The sequence below is a fragment of the Leuresthes tenuis genome, unplaced genomic scaffold (genome assembly GCF_036924035.1).
Source record: "Leuresthes tenuis unplaced genomic scaffold, fLeuTen1.0.hap1 SCAF_4, whole genome shotgun sequence".
Classification (NCBI taxonomy): Eukaryota; Metazoa; Chordata; class Actinopteri; order Atheriniformes; family Atherinopsidae; genus Leuresthes; species Leuresthes tenuis.
The window spans coordinates 19,019,033-19,041,618 of NW_027325358.1; the positions used below are offsets into that span (position 1 = coordinate 19,019,033).

A 22,586-nucleotide genomic window follows, 5' to 3' on the forward strand; every position below is an offset into this window, starting at 1 on the left:
ATACACCCTGCTGTAGTAACATTAGAGTCCTGTGGAGGACAGTAATGAGTTGTAGGCAAGGACAAGTTCACCCAGTGGGTTACTTAACAACAGAAGAAGAGAAATGGACCAATAGCGGTGCTGACATTTGTGTTTTTGAATGAAACGCGGTTGATGGCAGCCTAGTAAAACACTTGTTTACTAATTATTCGTCTTTATTCGAAATTGAGTGGTTACATTTGGAAGGTAATGTATTTTTGATTCTTTTTAACTGTCTATGTCTGACAAGTAAGTGTTCGTAAGTTGTCTTTGTAAGAGGTTCACAGACTAACTTGGACTAACGTAAATTGCCTCAGTTAACGTCTGTGTAACGCTCTCTTGACTGTGATTAGTAGCTTACTACGTCGCTTTTTGTCATTCTAAGCAACACTTTGAGTTGTAACTTATATAACGTGTTGAGTTTATAAGTGCCTTTATCATGGTGTTTAATATATTTTTGTACATATGCGTTCACCTGAAAGTTATTTCCAGTCATCTCTAACTAGTATCGGGAGCTATGATTCATCAGGAAGCTAGCTTGTTGACGTTGACTGTTATTTTTAAAATACTGGCTCGAATGACGGATTCACATTTTCAAGCTTGCTTGGCATAGTAAATGCCTTTTTGAACAAATAAATAGTTTACTGACACTAGGGTTGAACCAATAATTTCTGAAGGAAGAGTTGGGGAAACAAAAAAAAAGTCTCAAATTTGAAATGAATAAATAATCTACAGTTTGTCTAAAGCTAATGTGACAGTGTAGCTGTTGGATTGAGGTAAATCGGGAGGCTCCCTTTCAAAGCTAGTCGTTTTCTCGCTGTTGCTATAAAAAAAAAACCTAATTTTACAGGAGGAGCGCTGTTGATTTAATTTCTCCATGTCTTATGACATAACTTAAGTACAAAGTATTCTGTAGTACAGTGTGAGCAGGAAGAAAGGTTAATGTAAGCAAAATGGGGTTTGATTTTATTTTGGATATCTCAGAATTGGTGTGAACCTATTTACTTTACTGCCCAGCAGATTAGTTGCATTAAAAAGCAAAAATAGGTCTAATAACCTGTTGTCCTCTTCACAGTTGTACATGTAGTGTCTGAGAACTCCAGAGTAATGTCTTCCAGGAAGTCAAGTTCCAGTGGGGAAAGCCTGGTAAGACTTTTGTATTCTATCACAAACACTTATTGGTGAGCATCAAATAACCATGACTAATTAAACTTTGTTCATGTTAGCCCCACAGCAGATATGGAGAGCGCACTCCTCTCAGAAGCCTGGACAATGAGGTTCAGCGCTTGTCAGCTCATTCATCAAGACTCAAGCCAAAACCACAGTTTGATACTGATGCTGTGAAAATGACAATGGTGAGTTTTTAGGAACATTTAGACATTGTCCTTGTTTTCAGCGTTTTTGTGGCTTTTTCTTACTCATCTCTCATTCGTTTCTCTCAGGGTGGCATTCCTTTCTGTGATACAAAGGCCCCTGTGCACTCTCCTTCATTTTCCAAAGTGATACAAACCAGTCCTCCCCCTACTGATACTACACAGACTCCTTATGGGCTTGGAGATGTAACATTTAAATCCTTTCTTTGTGCTGGTGGTGAGGTGGAGATTTCAGAATCGTCAGTGTGTGCAGAAGAGAGGATTTTTCTTCCCGAAGACACAACTTCATGTAACAGTGGAGCAGAAGATACATTCATCTCTCACAGTGTGATGGAGCAGTCAGGCTGTGATCACATAGAGCATCCCTATCACAAGCCTGACGTCAAAGAGCCTTATTCTGTTGACATCCATGCCCCAAGTCTCTGTGAAATGCCTAACCCTGCATCTTTTGGTGAGGTGGATGATAAAGAAACCACACAGATTCTTCATTCCGACTGCGGTGGAGAGAAACAAATTACCTTGAGATCTTTTGTCTGTGATAGCGGAGAGGTGGAAATTTCAGATGCCACAAGAATGCAAGATGAGACCATTCTTCTGCCCATGGCTGACCTTCGTGATCCGTCACAAGACAACAATACAAATTTAACTGACTGCTCCGATGACCATGCCCAGCTGTGTCAAATGCAAAATGCTGATCATCAAAATGGAATCGTTCCAGTCAACGCCACCTTTTTTGTATCACCAAATGGGGTTGAAAATGGGTCTGAAACGCCAGCTAATGGACTGACTGATGTAACCTTTAAGTCGTTAAACTGCACCGGAGGTGAGATTGAAATTTTAGAGGGCTCCAAACTTGCAGATGAGACTGTCCCTTTACCATTTTGTCACACTGTTTCCAGCAGTGAGTCGTTGAATTACTGCATGGATCCGAGTGTTTTAGCTGAAGACCATGATTTGCAAAACTCTAATGATCATATAGATCATCCATACTGCAACATTGAAAACGATTTCTCACCAACCTGCGACCTTTCCATGACCCAGGATCCATTGCCATGCTGTACTGAAGCTGTCGGAGCTGAGCAGAAAAGCGTGATAGTACCTAATTGTCTGGAAGCCACAGAGGAGCATGTGGCATCCCACTCTGTCATTCCAGCTGGAGGTGAGGCTGAAAAAACAGATGATACCCAGATGTCAGAGATGACCTCTCCTCCATCTCAGGACCAGGGTGTAAACTGTCAAACCCTGGTTGAAAATGTTTCTACTTCATTTACTCAGGATCGTGTTCAAGGCGACTATGAGCAACCTGACGACCACTTGGAGAATGGGGAAGTTGTGGCTGATAATGAGCTACCAGTTAAATGTGCATCTTCCCCGTCTAACACATATTTAAAGATTATGGATGAGGAAACTGCAAAGTGTCATATGCATGCAATGCCAGAGAATACAATACGTCCTGAAGACAGTGCATTGCCCGGAGTGGCCTGTACTGCTGATGTGTCCAACGGCAGCCATCTTGTTGCCTCAACAGAGAGTTCTACGCACATTGGAGTACAACAAAATCAGGACGATTATGTATCGCAAGTGTTTCCCTCTAGTGGACCTCCTGAATCCAGCGAGGCAAAAGACAGTGCTCTTGGTTCATCTTCAGAAAAGCCTCCTGCAGAGGACCATCAGGATGTTTTAAAATTCCTAGCAGAGTGTCCTTCAGTTGCCTCAGCCTTGCAGTTGGGAATCCTCAGTCCTGTTGTCAAGAGAGCCTCTCTGTCTTTATTAAAGGGTCATGGGGAGTTGATTCAAGACCAGTTTTTGACTTATGATTTTGCTCTTGAGAATGACAAAAGCTTGGTGGCTCCTGTTAACGTTGACCCTGTCGGGTTATGGGCGGAGCACATGGAAAGCCCCATGCCCCGTCCTCTGTTCAACTCCACAGCACTGCTTAACAAACAACAACCGGCCTCTGTCACAGAACAGGATAACGATTCGGGGAAGAAGCTCTGTGAAGTGCCTCAGCCTGAGATTGAAAAGCCTGATATGGATAACCCATTGCTTCCAGAGGGTCAACTTCAGCAGCAATTTCAGCAGATGGTAGAGTACTTCATATTGGCGTCTAGAAAAATGGGCGCTTCTGTTTTCCCTGCTTCTGCTCCACCTCCTGCTGCCTCCATGGCCCCATCACAGAGAGCCACTCCTGTAGAATCCTACAGTGTTTGTGTGGGCACCAGTCCTGTGAAACTGATAGACCACAGTCTTAATACATCTGGCGTTTTTGAGAGCAAGAGGGAATTCTCAGTTGTTGATTCCTGCACTGTGACCGACCCCCTCCTGTGGAAGTGAGTGTTTTTCTTTCTAAAAATTCATTTATTTCAATGATTTTGCAATAAGCTGCCTCTCACTTATCTTCCTTTCTTTCGATGTGGTCTCAGTTTACCTCCAGGCAGTTTAGAGTGTCTTCACAGAACGGAGCTGGAGCAGAGGCTGAGGTCCAGCATGATCATGGTTGAAGCCCTGGTGCAACAGCTGGCTTCAGCCAGGGCTCAAGGATGTGCGTCTGCAGGCCCTGCTCCTTCAGACCTCAGAGAGAAGCTAGTGCAGACAGATCACACTGAACTCAGTCAGGTATGAGCGCATATCGCCCACAGGGATGCTGTAACATGTAATAAAATGCCATGTTCCCCTGTGGTAAGGCCTCGTAGAGTTCCATTGATTTTGTTTTTCATACAGTAGATCCCATCATTTTGAAGTAGTTTTGTTGTGTTTTCCACAGACCACAATGTACAGAGACCTGTATCTGGAGGCTCTGAGCAGGATTAGCAAGTTGGAGCATGATGGAAGTTCTCTGAAGAATCTGATGCAGTGTATGCAAGACATGAGGGCTACTTTGGTGAGACACCAGCAGTCACATGACCCCTGGTTTATGTTACTTAAATTTGGCAAAATTATGTTTAAAGATTTATATAAAAGTAAATGAAGAAAGTTTTTTTTTTTTCCCCTTCTTTAAATTTAGAAGCAGGATTGTGTTCGTTAATAAAAGCGAAGTACTTTTATCCCAACAGGAATCTTTGAGTGGTGACACAGATGCTGCTCTCTCTAACATGAGAGCGATGGGTGACGCTGTCAAAGAGGACCATCAAAGCCTTGTTTCACACGTATGTAAACATGTTTTCCATATCTGATGACATCAGGCAACACTTTTTTAGTGAGTGAGTTAATATGTGTTCTTCTGTGGTTTTAGTATGGACACATGAAGTCTCTTCTTGAGAAATCAAAGGAGACGCAGACAAAAATGAAGCAGAAAGTAAAAGAAGTTCTAAACCAAAGAAATGACATGAGGAATCAAATGGAAGGGGCCTTGACAGCTAAGGAGGCTGTAAGCACTCATTTTTCAGTTTTTGTGTTATTATGGTGTATTATTATTGTGTTACATGTGATGTTTTTGAAGCATTTTCCATTCCAGGAGTATTATATGTGTGTGTTCTGTTCACAGGCTTTCAGTGCGATGGAACAGCTGAGGACGCACTGTGCTGCAGAAATATCAACTCTGGAGAAAAGTGTGGGCTCTCAGCAAGAACTCCTGACTGCTCTAAACCAAACCCACCCAGAGCAGGTACACGGATCAGTCAAAGTTAACGACTCAGCACTACAGTCATTTATCAATCTTAGTATCTAATTTTCTCTTCTGATGCAGGTTGGATTAAACAAGGCCTGTGATGAAACACTGAGCTCAGCCTCTGAGCTTTTATCCCAAACCATGGACGACCACTACAGTTTGATGAATGAGGTAAGTTTACTGTTTTAACTGTATTTACACGCTACAGGCATGTAACTATACCTATAAACTTGTTTCCTAAGCAGCTCACCTTTGAATGGAGACAGCATTCACAGCTCAGTCTTAAAAGTAGGAAGGTTCATAATGCTGTTGCTTTTGTGTGGTCACCTTCTTGTAGCTCAGCGCCGTCAGAGGCCTTTTGCAGAGAGCTGCTCCCATGCTCCTGATGCTAAATGAGAAGGCAGCTACTGCTTTAAGTGAGAGAGATGAGCATATTTCTGAGAGAGACCGAGCCATTGAAGAGCGAGAGCAGGTCAGTTGCTTCTAATTTCAGTTGGACCAGCTCTCCCCGCGCCTCTTTTCTACTTGTCTCATAAATAGTCTTATTATTACCCTTCCAACAAACGTGCTACTCCACAGATTGAAGAAGAATTGAACGAAACTCATTCAAATCTACAAACTGCCAGACAGCAGATTGGTGATTTAAATCTGCAGGTGACGATTCTGACATCAGGTAAAAAAAAAAAAAGAAAAAAAGAATGAAAATTTTGGGGTTATTTTATTTCCTCTTTGTTTTAAAAAAATTAATCATCTGCCCGAAGATCAGTATTTCTAAAAAAAAAATTGTTGAATTTCAGAGATGGGAGTTCTGCGACAGAAGCTAACGGAGAAAGAAGAGGAGACGGGTCAGCTGGAGAGGAAGGCGACAGAGTTGTCCGCCACCGTTTCCTCCACGCTGGCTTCCTACACTTTCTTGGAGCAGGCGCTGGCTGCTGAGACCACAAAGTACGACCGCCACGCCGGGAGGGTTTATTGATGGATTAAATACCATTCAGAATTTGATAAACAAATGCTGCTCCACAGTTTATTTGTTCATAAAATCAAATAACCTAACGTGTGTTCTTAAATGGGTTCTTTTCCAGGCTGCAGCAGTCATGGAAAGACATCCAGCAAGCCAACGAGAGAGCAAATCAGTAAGTGGAGTCAATATTAGCATTTAAGTACATGCATGCACGGTCCGGTCTTGTAAAATCAGAGTGTATAAAGAAATGTTTTTGTGAGCGTTTAAACTGTTTCTGATGCCAGATGAATAGAGTTGACGGGGAGTTTTGTTTTATTTGAGCATGAGGGGCTCCTTGCAGCATCTTTAATGTATTCCAGTAGAGCTACCAACTACTTCCGCTGCATCTGATTTTATCCAGGCTGGAGGCATCTCTGGGTGAGGCAGAGCAGCGTGCGTGGGAGTTGAGTCAGACTCTGGCTCAGAGCGAGGAGCAGCTCAGTCAGCTGCAGAACCTCTCGCAGTCTCAGAGGCTCCAGATCCAACAACTCCAGGATGCTTGTGCACAACTCAACGGCGTGCAGGAAATGAACGAGGTTAGCTTGCGATGTATATTGGTAAATTCTACGGTGGCTTTTGGACTTTTTTTCTTTTGAAAGTCTATTGTGCCCCGTTACTTTCTCGTGTGAATAATGCTCACTGCTCCTAAAGCCTAAGTGCAAATGAATCTTTTGTATATTCCAAGAAGCAGTTTGATTAGTCTCTTTTTTAAAAATATAAACTGTTTTATATTACAGCAAATATTTATTATAGATGCAAATTGGTAATGAAGCCCCTAAAAAGACATGGACACAGTGTGATGTGTTTATGAGAGTCTCACAGAATGATTTACTGAGCTGGGATCACATTTTACTTAAAAAAACACATCTTAACTGTTGTGCTTGACAAGACTTTCAGTCTTTAAGCAGGAGTCAGGGCTGTGGCTCCAAAACTTTTTGCAGCTCTTCTTGTTTTGTATACAATATATTAGTAATATATGTGTATTCGGTAGTGTACAATCATATGAAAATGAGAACTGTCGTGTTTTTATGACCTTTGAATGAGCCGTTTAGTCCCAAAGACATCACGCCAGCCTCCTCTTCTCTTTCCCATGGTGCACTGCTTTTTAGCTCCATTAACCAGGAAAAGACCAAACAGACATTAGCCTTGGAAGCGCGTCCTTCATGTTAAATGTGTAGTTTAGGGTGAGGTGCGAAGATATTCCATAGATTACAATTTCCATCACTAGATATCGCCTCATCTTTCACATCAAACCTTCTAATAGTTAGACATTGTTTTACTGTGTGTCAGATGTACTCGCAGAGCCGTTAAGTTTGCAGAAGAGAAGTGTATGTGGAGAAAAACGCTGAGTGTAATCCTTACTCAGGGTGCAGGGAGCTTCAAGTCTCTTTATTTCAGTTCCAGTTTCTATCTTAATCCCCCAAAAATAGTTTGCCCCGGAGAGCACATTTACTGCAATTTGTCCGACTGTTGATCTGAAATGTTAGACGTGTTCATCATGGCAGCATGTGAAGTTGATTAAACGGAGAAGCAGTTCAACCGTTACCTTCGTACGCTTCAGTTCCTGCAGATGGAGAATGAGTTGGCGAGGGAGCAGATGACTGAGAGCGAGCGTATGCTGAGTACAAACCTGCAGGGGCTTCGGGAGAGGAACATCCAGTGTGAAGACCTGAAAGCAGAAGTTTGTAAACTTCAGTAAGTTTATGTTAACCACACTCCTCTATTTTATTTATTTATCTCTCACAGTATTGCCACGGTATATTTCTTTTCTTCTCTTGTCCTGCATCAAAATTTCCATAAGCAGAACTGACTGTTTTAACTGACAGTTTTGGGGGAAACGGCAAAAATCTTACTGGTCAAGGCTCATGCAGTTTTGTAAAGGAAAAGAAGTGTCTCATGCAGTTTTGTAGTTGAGTCAAGATGATTCGTCTTGGCAAACTGTTTGATGCCAAAACACAACGGTTCAGAACATCTCTGTTGAGACGGCTGTGGGCGGATTTGAGTGTGATAACGGCTAATAATGGCAGCTCTTATATGCTTACTGCCCCTATCCTTGTAGTTCACTCTTCATAGACTGTTAATTTATCCAAATCCCTCGTTTAGTGATTGATTTTTAGTTCACTCTGGAGCTCTGATTTCTCTGTTGTTTCGTTTAGAGTTAATATAGTGTTTGATTTGTCTTTTTTTGTTTTAACATGCCAAATGATGGCGTATCCATGTGTGTGTTGCAGGCTCGAGAACAAGAATTTGCGTGAAGAACTGGAAACGACAAGATCCACAGCCGACGCAACGCAGCTGGAGCTCAAAGAGAAGATGGCTCAGGCGGTCACTGAAATCACTTTGCTGCATCACACCCTGCGCGGACTGGCCAATGAGCTACAAGCTGCTCTCGATGTCCAGGTAACGTAGAGTATTGTAATTAGATTATAGTCTTGAGCAGTGTTTGCTACATTGTTTGACAGACTGTAGCTTGCACTCATGTTTACATAATGTAGATGGAGCAGCATGCAAAGATTAATGGTTTCAATGCTAAAAAACAGTCATTATGGATATGTAGGAGCCTCTTCTGCCGTCCTAAGTGTGATTAAGACATGACTCTGTGTGTTCCACAGCAAACTTTTTGCAATATTTCATGTGGAAATGCATCAGCTCTATTTAATACACGTGTTTAATAGTCTTTGTCCATGAGTGCAAACAGGCTTTTGGAGCAAATGTCATTCATTTATTAGAAAGGCTTCAATCTCTGTGGTTTTAAACCTAATCGTGGTTTATAATACGGATGCCGTCTGCCACGTACCACTGAAAGCACTTTCAATATTGGTAGACATGTCTCTCCTTCCAGAAACAAGACCAACAAAAGGATAAAGAGTCTCAACTGTTCCACAATGTGGAGGGTCACCAGCCCTCCAGCTCCTTTGTCGACAGCATCAAGATGGCGTTAACTGCAGAGGAGAAGGAAGACGGACAAAAGGACACGCCTGGCAGATCAGGTACTTAAACTCGCCTAAAGTGTCAGTTCTGAAATGAAACCTGTTAGTTTTTATGCTCATGAAAGCACCCGCTCGGACAGTTTCTGCATTTCTAAACACAACTAGCAACTAAACACAACTAAACTGACAAAGTGATGCTTGTTAAACCCCTTCAGGCCTGAATAGGTAAAAATTAATCAATCGGTTCTGATGCCTCGTTGATTTAAAATAAGCCTCAGTTTAACCCTCCAAACATCTATTTCTGTCGAAGGTCAGAGCTCATCTAATTTTGTACGATTCCATTTCCTTGTTTGTTTTTTCAACAGGTTTAGATTGTAGACAGTGAAAATCAGTGAACAAGTGAAATTGTACATTTTTGTTTTGTTTTGTTTTTTCCTCTCAGATGCATCGGAGCCACAGAGGGAAACTTTGTTCAGTGAGACGAGCGCCTTCACCCGCATCGCAGCCCTCACTCCAAAACAGAATATGGACACAGTCGCGGTTGAGGAAGAAGAAGAGGAAGATGAGCAGAGCAGTGTGACAGAGCTGCTCTCTGGCCTGGGCAGCACTGTCACAGAGCTCATCAGCACGCTGAAGACGGTACAGCAGCGCAAAGACGCTCAGCTGCAGGAGCTACACAGCACCATGTGAGTGTTGGTGTGGGTGGGAGGTCCTTCTTTAAATGATCACTGACGTGTTTAAGGTTGCAGCTATCTGCTTAGATTGGTTACTGATCAGGTGATTGATAAGTTGATCTTTTTAAAGTTGCTGGATAACAACGGTCTATAAAATCTTAATCGGATACCAAGATTTTTCCAACACATTCAGAACTAACTGTTGTTTTTTTTGCTTGTGATGCGATGCATACGGTACCGACATTTTATTCAGCAGGAAACTAAAACTAAGACAAAAAAAAAACAACAAAACAACAAAGACGTCATGACGCACATGAGCCAGAAACAATGTCACTAGATACAGGAATTATGCCCCCAGCACCTCGCTGGTCTCCCATTGGCTGACATCTGTGCTCTCATCGGTCATGTTTAGAAAAGACAGATGCGCACGTGAGGGGACTTCGTCTGTGCAGAATTGTGACAAATGTCAATCCAGAACAACGCAGCAGTCGCATGAATTCCGGTTTGAATGTACGGACTAAGGTTGCATTGCAAAAAATGCAATCTGTGTCCAATGTGTGAGCACATTCCATGTGACCTGTGCTGCTCACTGTCCTGAGAAAATCTGATCCGAGTCACATATGAGAGAGAAGAAAAACAATCTGATTTGGGTCACCCTCGACACGCAGTCTGAACATAGCCTAACTGTAGAAAGAATGAATTAAACAGTCTGTGCTTTATCTTTTTATTCGTTTTGACACCTGATCATAGATTATTGGTAAAGATGAAGGAATCTAATAAAACAGACGCTTCTGATAGAAATAATTAAGTATATCTCTTTGAATTGTCGCTGTATTCCTTTTAACGTTCGAGTAAAATATCATTTTTATGGGCAAAGAAATCTCACAAAATTAAAACACAATACCCCTTTAACAACATGCCGTGTTCTTTTCCAGCTGCGGCCTGCAGGTGGCGCAACAGGCCGCGAGCAGCAGACATCAGGCTGAGGTGTCTGAGCTGAAGCATCAACTCAGCCGACTGAATAATGTGGTTGAAAGAGGGAATCGGGCTCTGCTGCAGTGCACTCAGGTGAGGTCTCCGCAGTCCTGACCTCATCTGTGTGATGCCCAACCAAGTTAAAGCTGGTACAGACGCCGCTGACTGTTGTTAATGATATATATTTTTTTATTATTCACCACAGGATGAGAAAACATTGACTAAGTTGATGGCAGACGTTCAAGAGGCCCAGGAAATTCTAAATAAACACAAGACTGACAACAGCGTAAGGCAAAACTGTTTTTGAAAAAAACTCTTCTGGGAGATTTCTTCCTTCAAATGTTTGTATCGATGTTCATTTTCTTTTTAACCCCCCCCCCCCAGGAACTGAAAAAGGATGTGACTGAGCTTCGTCGCGCTCTTCAGCAGGCGAACGTTGAGTCTCAGTTCCTGCGGGAGGAGTTGAGGAAAGCTGGCGGCCAGTCGGCTAACCCGGTGCATTACCTGGAGGAGAAGATCCAGTTACTGAAAGAGGTAACCGTATTCATTATGCGAGCGTTGGTTGACAACCAATCCTTTGCATCTCCTCGTAACTTTCAGTCTGGTCTCGAGGAAAATTTGGCACCTTTTAAAATGTCGTCGTCCCTCATATGTTGGATTTGATCCCCAGGTGGAGAGATTAAAGTCAAGTCTTCAGGAAGCGGAGCAGGCCAGAGTTAAACTCCTTGAACGGGCTAAGAGACACGTGAGCACAAATCACATTGTATTCCTGACTAGATCCCAACACCTTTCTTTATCGTCTTTAAAAAAATAAAAGGAAAAACATTTGAGGGTCCTAATTCGGGTATTTCAAGACGGTCCACTAATCCAGGTTGTTCTTGATGGTTTATCGTCTCTTACAGCAAATCATCCATCAGACAAACCAACAGAAGAGTGAGAACGAGCTTCAGATTTTAAACCACATGATCAATAAAGTCAGAGAGGTGAGAGATATTAGATATTTCAGATTTCTTTTCCTCATTTTAACTCTTTCATGTTCCGTCGGTAACGTGTTTGGATTATCCACTTCTTTTCCTTTTCATCATACAGACTCTGCTGGCTCTGCCCGAGGTTGTGAAGCATTGTGAACAGCTGCAGCAGCTGGTAGAATACATCGGCTGACGTGTTTGATTGTCCGCAGTGTTTTGTTTATTTATGTCTGATATGTTTTAGCTTGTTCTGACTGTAAGTGTTCTTAATCTCGTATGATTAAAATTCTTAGAATAAAAGAAGTTCTTTGTCCCATATTTTGCTGTATTTTCGGGAACGGGGGGGAGGTGATTAAAAATAATCACGCACCCCTGTGATTATTTTTAATTTGCATCCATCAGTCTTCATATCAACAAGTGTCCCGTGTGGACACAACAACATACAGACGGGTGTCGAATTAAAGGGAAAAACCCGAAGCATTTACTTCTAACAGTGGGAGATTGGGTTGCCTTGAGTCCACTTGGAGAGAAAAGGGCACTTCAAGTGGATTCAAAGCTTTATCCCAAGCTGAAACATTTCTATCCTGAATTGGGAGGTCTCTTAGGGAGGATGACCATGAGCCGATCCATGGAGCCGTATGAAAATGCATCATTTTCATACATTTGCATGTACCAGATTTCAACTCAAATGAACACCGTCATCGAATGACCAATAATGAAATCTCTTTTTTCCTGGAGTGATGTTGCACGGACTTGTTAGGGAGCACTGAAGCCGCTTTGTGTTATTTTTTTTCCTTTTAACTTGCACTGAAGTGTGATGTTAGTCTTTATCAATCAAATATGAAAAAGAAAGCTTTCTATTAATTCAGCGAACGGTTGAAGAGGTGTCCAGAATGTAAATATTTACCAAGGTTGGGAAGCCCTTGTACGAGTAAACTTCTCTTCTGTTTAAACTTTCACACCCTAATATCCAAAGTAAATTTGGTTGCTACGTACCTTTTAAAGTCAACAATCTGTTTTCTTTGCAGATATCGGATGTGTAGTTCTGTTGTTGATTAAATATAGCGTGTCAATAGATAAGCCAGCAATAAATCACTCTATACCATGAGCTGTTGTGCTTGTGTAACATTTATTTATTTATTTTTAACACTTTAGAAAAGTGTGAATCTTTTGAGCAAAGGAAACAAACTTAAGGTAATTTGTTGCCAAAGCTTTTAAAATGGAAAAAGGGAGAAAAAAAAATCAAGTGTCTCGACCAGCACCGTTTCCTCACGAGTCTCGTCTTGTCAGATATGCAGACGGTGGAAGGGGTTTCTAAGCTTTTGTTGTTTTAACTTGGTGGGATGAAGTATCAAGTTACAAGTCAATTCATTTTCTTGATTAGTGGATTCAAGTGTGTGTGCCGAGACCTTGACGTGATAATTGAAAACCGGTCACGGTGACGGCTAATACTGTGGCTCCAGACAACACTTCAGGCCAGCTGAGCCGAAACGCTGCAGAACTCAGCACAAACACATGAGAAAAACAAAAAAACCTGCCTTTTTTGTTTTTCTTCTCCCTGCTAGCTTCATTCCTGGGTCTGAAAGCACTTGTTTACGTTATAATATTAGGATTATTTGTTGCTGTTACCAGTTTATCAGGAAGGATGACATTGCCTATCTGGGTGCAAATCAAAGTTATCGAGACTAAAACAAAGTTTTGTCACAAATATATTTGCAGTGATCCATCAGTAATCAAAATATTTTATTCTCGAAGATCAAAAGTGCCATATCTGTTTATTTACAAAGCAAAACCAAGCTAAATGCATTTTTTTTTCCCCATTTGGCAATAGAATACACGGACATATACAAAAACTGATGTTTTTTTTTTTACACATTCCTCTTACTCTAAAGCCTACGACCAAGAAGCACAATAATTTATATGAACATTATTCAGGTGTTTTGTCAAGTTTAAACTGACATTCAAAACATTAAGAAAAAAAATAAGCAAAAAGCAACTTGCAACCATGCACAAAAAGACATGCACCAAATTCCAAATTTATATTATTACAGTATGTTCTTATCAGTGCTGAAGGTGGGCTTCAGGATCAATTAATTAAAATCACATTAGTGGCTCAAGAGAGGTCAGTCTGTTCACTCTTGTCCTTAAATGTCACAAACATAGAAAGTCATGTTTGTGTGCAGAAATGTCTGGCTCACTTGATGCCCTCTCAAATCTCTCCCTTTTGAAAAAAAGATGGTTGAGAGGCTTGGATTGACAGTTTCAGTAGCTTATATTGCAGACACGAACCGATCCATGTTCCCGGGGTATGTTGGGTGTCTCAGGTATCCCCCGGTGTTTGCAACAGGACCCGCTGCACTGTTATACTGGGAGAAAGAGCCCAGCTGCACTGGGGAGACCCTTCCGTAATGGTCCACTGTTTCTGCAGACCCGTGAGCTGAGGCGTGGAGCCGGCCTGTTGCTGCATAGCCCTGAGTGTGAGCCTGTCCATATGAGCCCTGGTGGGCATGGTTGTGTGGATGGCTGTTTGCTCCTGAGTAGGTGAACCCTGGATGTGTGGAGGAGCGAGGTGGCATGGCTCCCCCGCACGGCTGACTCTGGAAACCCGGGCCTCCCAGGCCGCAGGGACCAGATCCATTAAGAAGCCCCTCGGAACTGAAGCCTCGGCTGGGCTGCTGCATCATCTCTGTCCCTTGACCTGCCAGCATGCCTGCAGTGGTTGGGTGTCCTATGATGTTATTGATGCTGAACATCCGAGTCTGACCATGTCCGAACCCGGGAGGGGATGAAGAGGGATAGTAGGCAGAGGGCAGCTGCTGCCCGTAGGTAGGGCTGACTGTCATGTTGGAGTAGACTGAATTGGTGTATGCAGCTGATCTGGTAATCGGAACAGGGGAGAAAACTGGCGTCTCATGCACATAAGCGGCATAGGTGCTTAAGTCACAGCGCTTAAATCTCTTCCTGCGCCTCAAAAAGCTGCCACTCTCAAACATGTCCTCTGCGTTCGGGTCCAATGCCCAGTAGTTGCCCTTCCCGGGCCGTCCCGGCTCTCGAGGAATCTTGATAAAGCAGTCATTGAGAGTCAGGTTATGACGAATGGAGTTTTGCCACTTCTTTGAATTGTCTCTGTAGAAGGGAAAGCGCTCTGTGATGAATTTGTAGATGCCCCCCAGTGTGAGTTTGCGGTCAGGAGAGTTGGCAATAGCCATGGAAATGAGCGCAATGTAGCTGTATGGTGGCTTCCCCCGCTGTAGGGGTCTCTTCCTCCTGCGACCTCGGGGCTGCTCCTCTGTCTGTGGTGGAGGACTGGAGGAAGGCAACATGGTGTTTGCTGGAGACTCTTTCTCCACTTTGACTACTGGCATTGTCATCGGCAGTCTGGGGGAAAAAAAAAGTTGCTTTAAAGACAGATTAGGTCAGTTTACTGCAGAGGCCACACAGACTTTGCCGTTCCAAATGTCCTTACGCGTGGAGAAAAAATAATATCCTGGAGTGTGAGAATCAAAACAAAAGCATCTGCCCAACATGAAATCTTGCCAGAAAGTCCACTTTGTTTTTAACAACTCACTGTCTCTGAATCCAAATCCAGCGAGTCTTCGTCAAAATGCAGCAGAAGTAATTTTCTCTTCAGAGAAGTCTTCTTTCGTTTCTCTTGTGGTTCGTTGTCAGCTTAAGTGGAAGAGTTAAGCTGTGAGAGCGCCATTTGTGCTGTTTAAGGTGTGAGAAAGAATGAGTCACTCTGTATTACCTGAAGAGTCTATTACCTCCAGAGCAGCTTGACAGCCACACCCCCCACAGCATCACATGCTTTCAACATACCTCAGCTTTATCAGGGTGTATTGTTCATGTCTGTCAGTGGCTGAATGCTTTGTTGTGGGAACTCTGTTCTATGGTATTTTATTCTATTTTTATGGTGTGTGCAATGCATGCCTGCTGTGCTGAAATGCGCAAAAAAGAGTATCTGCTGGTTGATCTTAAAACTTGAACTTCTTATAGAAATGTCCATGATTGAGCTTCTTAATACCAGCAATAGTTGATCATTTTTAGTTATTTTAAGCAGGTTTTTTTTTCCTTTTAAATTTAGTTTCAAAACTGTCAAAACAAACAGTGTTTCCTCTTTGTATTCAAATTTTCCTTCGAGGCCGACCTCAGTTTATTTTAAAATGTCTAAAATGGTCCATGTTGTTTTGATGTTAAACACTAAAACACCTCTTTAGTGGTAACTTAACCTATGAGTTGTTTTTCTATCTTACTTCCTTGTTTGTTTTGTGCCAGTGGTTGGACAAGCCAGCTGTGTTAAGAGATGTAAATGTTTTCCAGACAAAAGCCCTCCTGTGATTTCAGCATGCAAAATATAGGCCATCGTCATGAGGCCTGGAAGCAACCCGAAAGGGGAGAATAACCAACTCCTCGCATAGAAATGGTCTCTGCAAATTGCTCGTGTTTAAAATGCTTCGTTCTCCAAACAAGTTGGTGGTACCGACGTCATTCTTAGACAGCCCCAGCTGAATGCTTTTATGCTGACTTTAAAGATTTCACTGTCATCGGGGATAGTGCTGATACTCTAAGCAGCTCTGGTGGTATGATGTCCGGGGACTCCACCGAGCTTAGGTTCACCACCTTAATCTCTTAACCAAACAATGCAGCAGCAGCAGCAGCAGCAGCAGCAGCAGCATACTCCCACAGCTCAACACGAGGCTGGGTTCACGCTGCAGGCACATGTCAGAGCCAAAGCACTGACACAGAGAGAGTTGGTTTGTTTAGACAAACAACCTGATGAAAAGTTTAGTCCTGTAGGGAGGCCTGCGGATGTGGCTGTCCTGGACTGGCACTGCAGCACCCTGTGACATGATGGGGTGGGTGTGGTATGTGATGAGATGACAAGCTTTTCGAGGTTTACATGAGGATGTGCAAACCTGTTTGATGTTAGCACAAGTCAGTTTAATGTTGCACTTTGTGTACTTTGCAAATAAAGGCTTAAGAAAAATAAAGATGTCATAAAAGCTACACAAATATCAATTAGAGTAGAAGATGGTAACATTTTTCCTTAGTCGGAGGATTTAACCTAATCAATTTACTCAGTTTAAAATCATCCGGCTATAATCTTGTTACAATCTCTGAAAGCCATCTGAAAGAGGCTTTTTTTAAGGACTTAGACAAATCTTTTAAATGAAAAATACAGTATCCTTTCTGACAATTAGACTAAGTTTGCAGACAGAATGTGTAACATTTTTATGTGGTGGTGATCGCAAACTTTGAATACCAGCATTTATCTGTCATCGTAGTTCACAATGATAAATATATATATATATTGTATTTATTTATTTTCTTTTCTTTTTTTAGCTGCCTAATATAGTAGTATATATTTCCCTTTGTGTCCTTACTTAAAACTGAGGCAATTACACAACCCCGCAAAATCCCACTGGATTTGAGTGTCACTGTGAGCATGATGCATGTGTAAATTTAAATGAAACAATAGAGGAGAAAGTTTGTACTTTTTTAAAATCATTAACTCATTAATCAAATAAAACTGCAGAAGATTTGCTGGTTTAAATGTCTTAAAGGTAAAAATCTGATAACACAAACAACTGGAAACTGTTGACCATAATAAGCCAAATGAAATTGTCAGTGGGTTTTTCTTCGTAGTTCTGGCCATCATTCAAGCTGAGAATGACATGGTTTCACACAAATGTACAACCGGAAGAAATGATTACACTTACACAATTACACCACATTACACTCATTCAGGGTTTCATTCAAATCAACTTACAAGTGGAGTTTGGGAAATTTGGGGATCAAGCAAGTTATTTTCCCCTTGAAAGTTGACCACTCTACTCAATCAGCTACAGCTTACTCATTTTATATTCAATACGTCAAAGGTCAGCTTTATTGTAAAACCTAAATGTAAAACCTAAAAGCTTTTTTTTTTTCAATGCCTTAACTCAGGAGCAGAGGTGAAGATTGACCACGATTCATATGTGGTTAGATACTGAATTAGGGACTTTAATCAACGCTATATGAGTCTTGACAAACTTGAACATAAAGTTTCTGGGCCGTTTTGGCTGAGACACGCAAATTCAAGGAGGGGATTCCAGATATGAGAACATACTGACTAACAGCTTAAGGAAAAAAGTGAATACTGTTGTGGGTTGGTATTTGAATATTTTGAAATTGCAGGGGCTATTGCACTCACAAGACCGTGATCGTATGTTTAATTGTGGATTTTTTCACTTCAGACTGCACATTTTGACTAAAACAGCTTCTTATGCTCAATGGTAATGACTAATCACAGGTGAGTAATTTCCTGGGTACCTTTTATTGCTGGGACTCAGTCAACAGTTGTCACCGTTTGCTTATTCAGCTTGATTTGGCTCTTGTTCAACATTCACAGTCAAATGTTGTCCCTTGAACGCATCCTTTTTGTTTGTACTGGTGGATCAAATATATGTCTGGAAACTGACACCACTGTCAATATTTAATTACGTGAACATAATTAAGATACGGATGTTGTTCGGTTCTTGATATTATTTAGATATCAGTGCCAATGGATTCTTGCCAAGTTCTCTGTTGAGTAAAAACTATTCAAACAGTTGGTTTTTTAAATTTGAAAAAGGCTGATTATTTCCTGACTGCAGTTTCTTTTATGCACGTCCAGGTTTATGCATCGGTCTGATGTACTGCAGCTTGAGCTGCAAACAGAATCTCTAAGCCTCCTTGAAGAGTACTTGGGTTTAGCATCACTGAGTGTACCTTGGAGTCTCCAGGGCTGAGGATCCTGGAGTTATGCATTGTTGCAGCTGTGAGAGGCCCCCACCTGTCCATCAATGGGCGGTGTAAAGACGCAAATGATGACTGGAGGCTAAGACAGCTGAACGGGGGAGCAGGGCTGCAGCCAAGGCAAATGAAGAGCTCTTCACTTTGTGTCTTGCCAATGTTTCTGGCTGTGCCAGCGAGAAACGGCTCTCTCAAAACAAAGACAAACAAATTAGACATTTGAATTTGAACACTTAACTTTAACCATTCAGTGGCTGCAGCTCTACAGGTGGTAGGTGGCCTTTGTACTCATACAAGATGGAAACTGACACACACTCAGCAATGTTGAGAAAAACAATACACAATGGAAATTTTAACAGACGGTTTAGTTAACAGAGAATACACGTTAAAGGTGTGTAGGGAACGTTTTGTTAACTAGAATAAAGCAAATGTTTTGGGACATTCTGGACTTTTCCACCTTAAAAAAAACTGTATTTCGATTTTAAAAGTGTGGATTTGAATTTTAATCTTTTTTTCTATTTCAAATATTCAGTACTTGGCAACCTCTCATCTCGCTAATATAACTTTTACGACATGTTAGAAAACAACAAGATCTCATGATTGTTCCTAAAAATCAGTGGCCCTTTAACAACTTCTTGCATCAGATATTTAGCCGATAAACGTTGGAAACAATTTATATAGTGATATAAATTAAATTTAAAAAAAAACAGTAAAGTATTTTTTCACCTGTTTGCTGTGCATTTGTAGATGTGATTTTAATAATATTGATAATACTGATAATAATAGATGATGATTATTATCATCCATGTCTAAGTGGAATCTAAACTTGAGTTTGGAATAAAATTATCTGAGTTACTACAAAACATGTTGAATATATTCTTAAATGTGTGCAACATTCCCTGAGTGGCAACATTTTCAGCACCATGTCATTTTATTTACTGCAAAAAGATTGAATTTCCCTTTGAGATGAAGTTTATCATTTCTGCTTGACTTTACAGTCTACGGTTTTGTGTTTGTGTGTGCACGTGCATGTGAAGTGCATGTGCCTGTGAATAAGATTCATGCCACTGTTGAGAAAGTGAAGGCCACTTGTTTGCATTAGCAGCTGCAGGGGCTTGGTGGGCATGCAAAGTTCTGACGGTTGAGTTGCTTCAAATCTGGACCAGTTTACATAACTGAGGCAGTGCACTTCCTCGGGCGCCTGCCGTTAAATCACTGTGCGCTTGTTGTGGCTCTCATAAACACGTGGATACACAGAAGAATACGTAGTTGTAACACATGAAATATGGAATGTGCAACATTAAAAAAAAGGCAATTTCAGTTATGAAACCACAAAGTACAATGTTAAGTGGAAATTAAATATTCAATTAATTAAAATCCATAGGTCTCCTGTAAACATGGGAAACATTACATTGTTGTATTAGGTCTCAGTGTCTTAAATCCCAGCCCAGTGAGTTCTCTGTAACACCACATGACCAACTTTGAAGGGTCTTTAAAGTTACTGTAATTTTGTTGTGAACCAGTGAACTGTTAAACTGACAAGATGAATCATGATGGCACTTTACGTAACTCTGAGCCTCATTTTGCCTGAGTTTGGGGCGGCCATGGCTCACCTGGTAGAGTGGTCATCTTCTACAAGGTTGGTGGTTTGTGTGTTACACTGGGGACACTTAATCCAACACTTAATCCCACACGACCTCTGATATGTTCTCTGTGTGTAGAAAAAAAGTGCTGCATAATCTATACAGAGTGCACATATAATAAAAAGCACTGAATGAGTGTCTATGTAAATGGGTGGATGTCAAGCATATGTACCGTAAATTGTTTGGAGAGCCTACTTAAGGTTAAATAGGTGCTATATAAACATATTTGAGTTTCTCCTCTTTCCTTTTTTTTTTAAACCTGGCTGTGAAAACCTGACATTAAGTCAACTTTACAGGACAAAAGATCCCGATGTTACTTTACTTTAATTTCTTCCTTTAAAGTTGCATCTTATTTTAGATGTCGTTCAACCTCATGTAAACAACCATTGGAAGTTGGTCTGTGTGGACTTCAACATACAGTAAGTGCAGAAGTGACAAAGCCACTTCAATAGCCTTCAGAAGCAACAAAGGTCCGGTGACTGAATTATTTTCAGTATGATATCAAATCTTATTTCATCATTTATTAAACTCTAACTTCTCAACCTCATCCTTAACCTTAGACCTAGTTCTGACTGAAGAAGGAAGAGTTCAAAAATAGGTAAAAATGCTTTATTGTTTGAAGAAATGGCAAAGTAACTTCCTAGAATAGCTGTGTGCTGTTGTTTTTAACAAATGCTACTCAAACAGTTGCTTAAGATGTGCGCCCTTAGTTACAAAATTAGTTGTTCCATTTTACCTGGGGTAAAATTAACATACCATTCTTACTGTAACTCCACTCTCATTTGCTGTAATCTTTATAATAATAATAATAAAAAAATAAAAAAAAACATATGCCACTACCGAGGACTCAAACTTTGCTATAGTCTCACACACACAATTTAAAAATTCCGAATACTTTTGAACCGCAATGACCGTCCAACTGGCTCCTGTCAGCTATAATTAAATAACACTGGAAAATCAACATTTATTGATGTTGCAAGATGAGCAGTTTAATGCTGTGGGAAAGATCTAACAAAAAAATATCTGAAACAAGATAATAAACCGTCACATCAGTTTTTATTGTCAAATAAATAATCTGTTTATTTAATTTGAAGATCACAACAGTATCACTGTTTTCATGACCTTTTGGGCTATTCACTTTTGTGACAGATTTCTTTTACATGACTCACAAGATCAGACTCATCCTCGCCTGATACCAGTCGTATCTCACTCCTGCACAATTAACGTTATGCCTCGTTGCAAATGTCAGTACATCTGTATCAGTTGGCGCTCTGTTAGAATCCATGTGTCAACACCTCATAGATGTCTGAGCCTGCACAGAGCCCGGCAAGCCACACATGAGCATTTTTACCCATGCCTGCACCTGAAAGGAACTTCAGTTGCACAATGGAATTGCACGTTAGGATGACTGTAGAAGTCCAGCACTATCCTTATTTTGTTCTACTTCATTAACACGGATTCATTTCTGTCTGCTCGTGTCTGCTGTATGACTGAGGTACAGAGAGAAATAAAAGAGGGAGGCAGAAGACCTATGTTATTGCTACACACAGCTCTTGTGGCTTTGGCAAAGTATTTCCCATGAAGTAAAGCTCTCGCTGTCTTGTTTCCAGTGGTACAGGTCTTTCTGTGTGTGGGCGCGCTGTGGCACGCAACTCAGCCAAAAAGTGATGTAATTTGAATAACAGGATTTTTTTTCTTTTTTTTCAAATGTAATTTTCTTTTTTATTGAAGCTAAACCATTTCACATTTGCTTTAATTTGGAGTTGCACGAAATGAATGGTATTGTTTTCATGTGTGTTTTTTAAAAATAGGAAACTTACTATCAGCAGCCAATTTTTAGCTTAGCCCAAATACTGGAAACAGCTCGTCTGGCTCTGTTACTGGGAACAAATTATACTCTCTAGCACATTCAAATCTTATGATTTATTATGTTAAAGTTTATTTCTGTATTTGATCAATAATTACTTAAATAAATAGTTCAGTGCATGACTTTTTGTAAACCTGTAATTTCTATGTTTTTTTATTCAGTCTTTAAGCTAAACTAAGCCATCGGGCTGCGAGCTGTAGCTTTATGTCTTGTGTACAAACAACAGTAATATCATCTACTTGTTGTATGAAAGCAACACATATTTGCCATTGTAAATGTACATGTGAATACAGTGAAAAGATTACTGTGATAGTCAGGAATTGCAGCCTCATCAGGTTAATGCTACCAATAAAATAGCTCATTCCATTCTAAGACATCTACCTGTCCTAGTTCAAGTGAAATTTGCATCAAGAGTCTAGTTCAAGACTCGTTTCAAAATCCTAAAGCTATCTGTAAAGTATTTAATTAGTTACATCTACAGTTCTTCATTTGACAGATGCTTTTCTCCAAAGTGATACATATAAATTTATGAAGTTTTTCGGTTCGAGCTTGATTGAGTAATTGTTGTTAGTTTTTCTAAGCCTCACAAACTGCTAGTATTTAACTGGAAAATTAGTATTCATCAACATAACCCTCAAGGTAATTTGCCGCCAAGCTATCGTGATGGGTTTGTGGAATACTGCCTGAACCAAGGTATTCTTCGCACAAGGGCTGACCAAACTTACACCCTACCAGAGCTGAGTTCCTGACTACAGAT

General features: G+C 40.9%; 2 protein-coding genes across 2 annotated transcripts; one reads left to right on the top strand and one right to left on the bottom strand.

Moving 5' to 3' along the window:
* Positions 1-104: 104 nt before the first annotated feature.
* spag5 (sperm associated antigen 5) lies at positions 105-11,831 on the top strand. Its single transcript, XM_072384957.1, has 25 exons — positions 105-225; positions 1,094-1,164; positions 1,245-1,373; positions 1,461-3,721; positions 3,815-4,007; positions 4,156-4,272; positions 4,445-4,537; positions 4,624-4,758; positions 4,876-4,995; positions 5,077-5,169; positions 5,336-5,470; positions 5,578-5,671; positions 5,796-5,943; positions 6,081-6,131; positions 6,360-6,534; positions 7,560-7,693; positions 8,230-8,398; positions 8,841-8,988; positions 9,371-9,614; positions 10,538-10,670; positions 10,783-10,863; positions 10,962-11,111; positions 11,248-11,322; positions 11,480-11,560; positions 11,667-11,831. The coding sequence occupies exons 2-25, from the start codon at positions 1,126-1,128 to the stop codon at positions 11,736-11,738; spliced, it is 5,070 nt and encodes a 1,689-aa protein (XP_072241058.1). The 5' UTR covers positions 105-225; positions 1,094-1,125; the 3' UTR covers positions 11,739-11,831.
* Positions 11,832-13,269: 1,438 nt separating this feature from the next.
* Positions 13,270-15,280, bottom strand: foxe1 (forkhead box E1). Its single transcript, XM_072384958.1, has 2 exons — positions 15,114-15,280; positions 13,270-14,923 (listed from the first exon to the last, which is right to left on the bottom strand). Exon 2 carries the CDS (start codon positions 14,914-14,916, stop codon positions 13,816-13,818), a length of 1,101 nt encoding a protein of 366 aa, XP_072241059.1. The 5' UTR covers positions 14,917-14,923; positions 15,114-15,280; the 3' UTR covers positions 13,270-13,815.
* Positions 15,281-22,586: the final 7,306 nt, after the last annotated feature.

Coding starts and splice junctions, on each gene's coding strand:
- spag5 (XM_072384957.1), top strand. CDS start 1,126: ATGTCTTCCAGGAAGTCAAGTTCCAGTGGGGAAAGCCTG. Junction 3,722..3,814: donor ACCGACCCCCTCCTGTGGAA/GTGAGTGTTTTT, acceptor ATGTGGTCTCAG/TTTACCTCCAGGCAGTTTAG. Junction 8,989..9,370: donor GGACACGCCTGGCAGATCAG/GTACTTAAACTC, acceptor TTTTCCTCTCAG/ATGCATCGGAGCCACAGAGG.
- foxe1 (XM_072384958.1), bottom strand. CDS start 14,916: ATGACAATGCCAGTAGTCAAAGTGGAGAAAGAGTCTCCAGCAAACACC.